Source organism: Myotis lucifugus, unplaced genomic scaffold (assembly GCF_000147115.1).
Source record: "Myotis lucifugus unplaced genomic scaffold, Myoluc2.0 scaffold_2583, whole genome shotgun sequence".
Taxonomy (NCBI): Eukaryota; Metazoa; Chordata; class Mammalia; order Chiroptera; family Vespertilionidae; genus Myotis; species Myotis lucifugus.
The window spans coordinates 1,201-6,621 of record NW_005873631.1 but is presented as its reverse complement, the minus strand read 5'-3'; the positions used below and the strand labels follow the sequence as shown (position 1 = coordinate 6,621).

At 60.4% G+C, this 5,421-nt stretch overlaps 1 protein-coding gene across 2 annotated transcripts; it reads right to left on the bottom strand.

Moving 5' to 3' along the window:
• LOC106695738 (tigger transposable element-derived protein 1-like) lies at window positions 1-2,887 on the bottom strand. Of its 2 annotated transcripts, none has more exons than XM_023749050.1 (2): window positions 851-2,887; window positions 1-699 (listed from the first exon to the last, which is right to left on the bottom strand). In XM_023749050.1, the coding sequence occupies exon 1, from the start codon at window positions 2,821-2,823 to the stop codon at window positions 2,167-2,169; it is 657 nt and encodes a 218-aa protein (XP_023604818.1). In that variant the 5' UTR covers window positions 2,824-2,887; the 3' UTR covers window positions 1-699; window positions 851-2,166. The 2 variants fall into 2 exon arrangements, with proteins under 2 accessions (XP_023604818.1, XP_023604819.1); XM_023749051.1 differs by having other exon boundaries at window positions 1,977-2,887.
• Between the last annotated feature and the right edge of the window lie 2,534 nt (window positions 2,888-5,421).

The following is a 5,421-nucleotide window of genomic DNA, read 5'->3' as shown; positions in this document are numbered from 1 at the left end:
TCGATTTGCATATTACCCTTTTATTATATAGGATTAACTCTATTTTAAAATTCTGCACACTTTTCCATAACATACCTAGTCCTAGTTGAGGTTTTTTCTTAAATATGACAATTTTGACATAATTTCTGAAATCCAAAGGTTTTGGCTATTTCAGACCTCAGGTCTCTGCTGGTGATGTGCAGTCGGGTTTCCAAGAGATTCTTCTATCTTTTCTTAGTCATGGAGGTAAAAATACCTCAATTATAGCCATTCCTGTTGTCTTACCATTTTCATTTCCTGTGCCAAGCTCAATTGTTTGGCATCATCTTTCTTCAATTATCTTCTCTACTTCATTTCCACAACATTCTAGCTTGTCAGAGTACTTCTTAGTAAGGTCCTTCAATGCTAAACCAAATCCTGTTTTCATCTGTGTTTGGAGGTTTCCAAGGTTGAATTCTGTCTTCCCTTGAAAACTGGGTCGATTTTGCTTGGAGACATTTCTTTTGCGCCGTCCTGAGCCACCAGGACCTGCCGAGTCCACGAAACATGTTCAGCCCCCGTTGCATTGAGGGCTGCACCTGGGGGCTGAGAGGGTGGAGGCGGGCAGAGCGAGCCTTGCACTCGATGGAGGAGCTCTGTGGTCCTGGGGAAGCGCTAAGACCCGCTGGCAGGGCAATTCCGTGCGAGGCAAGCTTCGGAGCGCAGAGCGGACAGCAGGCACTGGAAGGAGAGGAACGGAACATTCCGTGGGAAAGGACAATCTGACGGCTGCTTCCCTGCCCTCCGGCCTCCACAGGCAGCCCTCGTGCTCTCCCCCTCCCTCCCCTTCCCACCTCGTGGTGCTTCGTCCCCACAGCAAACCTCTGCTCACCGCCAGCACCCCCGCTGCTCATCCAGCTAGAACACGGGAACACCTTCCCTTGCTGACTGTAATCTGGTGGCCCATGTGGTGTGCCTGCAGAGTCAGGTCGACACCCCAGAGCACCTGTTTTTAAAATGTGGGGACAGGAGAACAGGCTGGAATGAGGGGAGAGGCTGGGCTGCAGCCAGTGTACTGAGAGGCAGTTCTGGGGTGGCCACTGAGCCGAGGACTGGACTGGATCTCCCAGAGCTGGGACCGGAGGCCATGCGTCACAAAGGCTGGAGAGAAGCCACAACATGCCACAGAGGCCCAGGGAGGAAAACATCTCCAAATCCAGGACGTGGACCCTGGTATCAAAAGCCACAGTGGCTACTCTGGCCAAGTGGTTCCGTTGGTTGGAGTGTCATCCTGTGCACCAAAAAGCTGCAAGTTCGATTTCCAGTCAGGGCACATACAGGAAGCAGCCAATCCATGTTTTTCTCTCTCTCTTCCTCTCAAAAAAAAAAAAAAAAAAAAATCAGCCCTCGCTGCTTTGACTCAGTGGATAGAGCATCAGTCTGTGGACTGAAGAGTCCCAGGTTCAATTCCGGGTCAGGACACATGCCCAAATTGCCCCTGCCAGTTGGAGAAAACCACTCTCCTGTGCCCCAACCCTGGTGGGCTGTGTGTCACTGTAAAAAAGGAAGAGAGAGACCACAGTGCACAGGACACGAGGACCATGGGTGAGAAGTGGCAGTGTCTGTCCTCCAGAAACAAAATGTCATCTGACACCAGGCCCAGGCCCCCCATCATGCAGGCCAGCTGCCGAGGTCTGTCCTGCATGGCCTGTGGCCTGAGCCACTCGCCCACCAGTCGGCCCCACCTGAGGCGAACTCGGGCTTCCTGCCAACTCCCGTGGGGCCGGCACCACAGGGCCTCCTGACGAGGCCGCGGCCTGAGCCTGCCGCCTCCTTTCCCGGAGCCGTTCCCGGAGGGGGCGAGGGCCCAGTGGACGCCCCGGGACACCCGCAGGCGGCGCTCCCGGGGGGACCGTTCTCTGTGAGGACCCACAGGCCAGCGGTGAAATGGGACAGGGCTGGGCCGGGTGCTCAGAGCTCAGCGCACCCACACCAGCTTCCTCCGGCCCTGCACCCACCACAGCCTCGGTGAGAGCCAGTTCCAGGCTTCTGTCGGTCAGGCCTTTCCCTGCCTCCCAGGCCATCCCAGAGCCGCTGGCATCTCCATCCTCAGCATCCTGGGGGGTTCCACAGGGTGGGGGGTCCACACGGGTCTGCAACAGGCGGGCAGCATCGGCCTCCACCACGTCCCGAGGCCCCCGTGGCTGGCTAGCGCCCCGATGCCACGGCGGATCTGGGCTCGGCGTCGGGCTCCACAGCGCCAGGGGACACGCACTCGGGCCAGAGCTTCCTCCAGGCTCTGTTCATGGTGGCGGGCTGCAGCTCTGCCCAGGCCTGGGCGATGTTGTCCACGGCCGTCATGACGGTATAGCTGCGCCAGAACTCCCGCGTGGAGGGCCGGCCAACACCAGCCTTCTCCCGGACCAGCTGGCCCAGTGTGCGGCGCAGGTAACGGGCCTTGAAGGCGGCGATGACGCCCTGGTTCATGGGATGGATCAGGGCCGTGTTCTTGGGCAGGAACTCCACATGCACGTGGGCGGAGAGGCTGCCCAGGTGGGAGGGTGGCAGGGGGCGCCGTCCAGGAGCAGCAGGGCCCGGTGCGGGAGGCGGTGGCTGGCGCAGTAGCTCTCCACCGCAGGGCAGAAGCAGCCGGCGAACCAGTCCTGGAAGATGCTGGGTGTCGCGCCAGACCACAGGCAGGCTGGCCTCGGAGCAGCCCTTGAGGGCGCGCGGGTTCTCGGAGGGGTACACCAGCAGCGGCTTCAGCCTGAACTCACCAGCTGTGTTGGCCCCCAGCAGCAGGGTCAGGTGGTCCTGAGGGGCGTTGGGCCCGGGCCTGGCTGCCCCCTCCAGCGCCAGCAGCATGCGCTCGGGCAGCCGCTTCCAGAAAAGACCTGTCTCGTCCACGTTGAAGACTTGCTGCGGGGAGTAGCAGCCCTCCTCCAGGATGCGGCTCAGCACGGAGGGTAGCAGGCAGCGGCCTGGGCGTCAGCCACCGCCGGCTCATCCGTGAGCAGCACGGTGCGGCGTGCCTTGAAACGGGCAAACCAGCCACTGATGGCACCAAAGGTCTCAGCCTGGGCGCCACCGCCCTGCTCCTGCTGCAGCTGGGCGAAGAGCCGCCGCGCCTGGTCCTGGATGAGCAGCGTGCTGACTGGCAAGTGCCGCCGTCTCTGCTCCTCGATCCACAGGCTCAGCCGGCGCTCCATCTGCCCCATCACCACACCCCGGCAGCGGGTCAGCTGCTCGGCGCTGACGGGCGTCGAGGCCTGAGAATTGGCCCGGATCTTGTCTTTGTTGACACGGATCGAGGCGACTGTGGAGGTGGCCAGCCCCAGAGCCCGGGCGATCTGCCTCAGCTTCTCACCCTCTTCAACCCTGCAAAGCACCTCCAGCTTCACGTGCAGGGTGATGGACTTCCGGTCCCGCTGAGCACTGTGGCGGAGGCCAATCCCACCCAGGGGTGCCTTGCCCGACACCTGACGGTGGGGGGTTGTCTTCATTCCGCCTCCAAGCGCCAGGCACCTCGACGAGCTCTGTACCCCTTGCCCCTCCTCAGTAGCTCCCACTGTGCCCACAATGGCAGCCTCTTGACCTCTCTGTAAGAGGGGGACACACAGGCATTAATACATGAGCACATGGGAGTCCCACCACTGCCCAGCTTTCCCACACACGGACACGGAGCACGGAGCCCTGCTCAGAGGCATGCCCGGCCCTTCTGCCCCCGCTCCCCACTGCTCAGAGGGCTGCACACTCATTTTCAAGCATTTTTGCATCCAGGAGAGCGTGTCACTTACTACTTTTAGCTCACGAGATCAAAACACAGGTGAGACTTCACTCTTCCCCACCCCCCAAACCTCCTATAACCACACGGGGAGCCAAGAGCATCCAGAAACCATCACCACCTCCCAGACACTGGCGAGCAGAAGAGCGACCCAGCTCCATGCTTCTCACTCAGACATCGGTCCTCAGTGAGGGAGGCGGGACCAGGACATCTCCCGACGACGACATCCACATCCTAACGCAGGGGCCTACGAACAAATAACCATACGCGGCAAGAGGCACCGCGGTGTGATTGTTTATCCTGAGAGGGGAGGGCGCCCTGGGTGAGCCCAATGGGCCCTCAATGTGGTCACGGGGTCCTTGTATGAGGCAGGTTTCGCTCAGAAGGCAGGGTGGGCACTGAAGCCCAGAGCCTCCAGCGGAGCCAGTCCTGCCGGAAGCTTGATTTTCGCCCAGAGGAACCCACTTCAGATTCCCGACCTCCGAGATCTAAGACATTTAGCACTAAGTTAGTAGTGATATGCGACGCAGTCACAGGAAACTCACGCGGAAGGGAAACTCCAATTCCTGCTCCCACCGCTCCCTGAGGGAGAGCCACAGCCTCGCCAGCTTCCTGGAGGGCGTCAGGGCCCCTCCTCTCCTTTGCTGAACCCGGACTCGGGCCTTTGCTCCTGTGGCTCCTTCAGCCCAGAGCTGGGGCCCTTCCCTCCTGTCTGTATAGCCTGCTCCCTCTCCTGCAAACCTCTGCCCGACGGTGCCCGATTGTGCATCTGTCACAGGCGGCCTGAGGACTGCAGCCTGTCTGCCCAGCTCTCTGCTGCGCCCCAGGCCCAGGAATATGCCTGGCACTTTGCAGGCAGCTAGTGGCGTCTTCCTGAGTAAGTGATTACGGGAAGTACATTGGTGGGACGGCCTTCTCACCTTATTCCCTTTGCATCCTGAACGCTGTGAGAGTAACGGCCACCTGGCTGGTCTGGCTCAGTGGACAGAGCGTCAGCCTTCGGAATGAAGGATCCTGGGTTTGATTCCCGTCGGGGGCACATGTCAGGGTTGCAGGCTCGATCCATACTGGGGGGAGGGCGTGCAGCCCATCAATGATTCTCACCATTGTTGTTTCTATCTCGCCTTCCCTCTCTGAAATCAATAAAATAATTTTTTTAAAAAACAGGTAAGAAAGTAGCACCTGATCAAAACAGTGACGCTGGTGGTGAAGGAGTGCCACGTGACAATCAGGGACAGAAGCCCATGGGAGTGGCCGTGGCTCCAGGGTCCGTGGCTGCACCTGGCGTGAAGCAGGAGGCACCGCCCACGGGCCGCGGAGCCAAGAGGCCTGGGAGGCTCCGGCGTGGAAGGCGGCCCCTAATTCCGAACCGCCCGCACCCATCCTTCTCTCTCCCGCCACCAAGCCTTCGCTGCTCCATCACAAGTTTAATTTAATTCGCCCATCCATCCTTTTACCCTCTCGCTCCCACTCTATGAAGTTCCCAGGCCCGCCGCCCTACGTCTCTCGAGACTACATTTCCCAGAAGGCCGCGGGGCCGCCCCAGGCTCCGATTGGCCCAGTGGCGCGGGTCCGAGGCTGCACGCTCAGCGGCTCCCCCCCTCCCCTTCCCGCGACCGGAGCCCTGAGAAAGGCCGCCCCCGCCCCCGGAGCCCGGCCTGCGCGCGGCCGACCGCCCT

What these genes read in the sequence shown, in the direction of transcription:
- LOC106695738 (XM_023749050.1), bottom strand. Translation starts at nt 2,823, where the DNA reads ATGCTGCTGGCGCTGGAGGGGGCAGCCAGGCCCGGGCCCAACGCCCCT.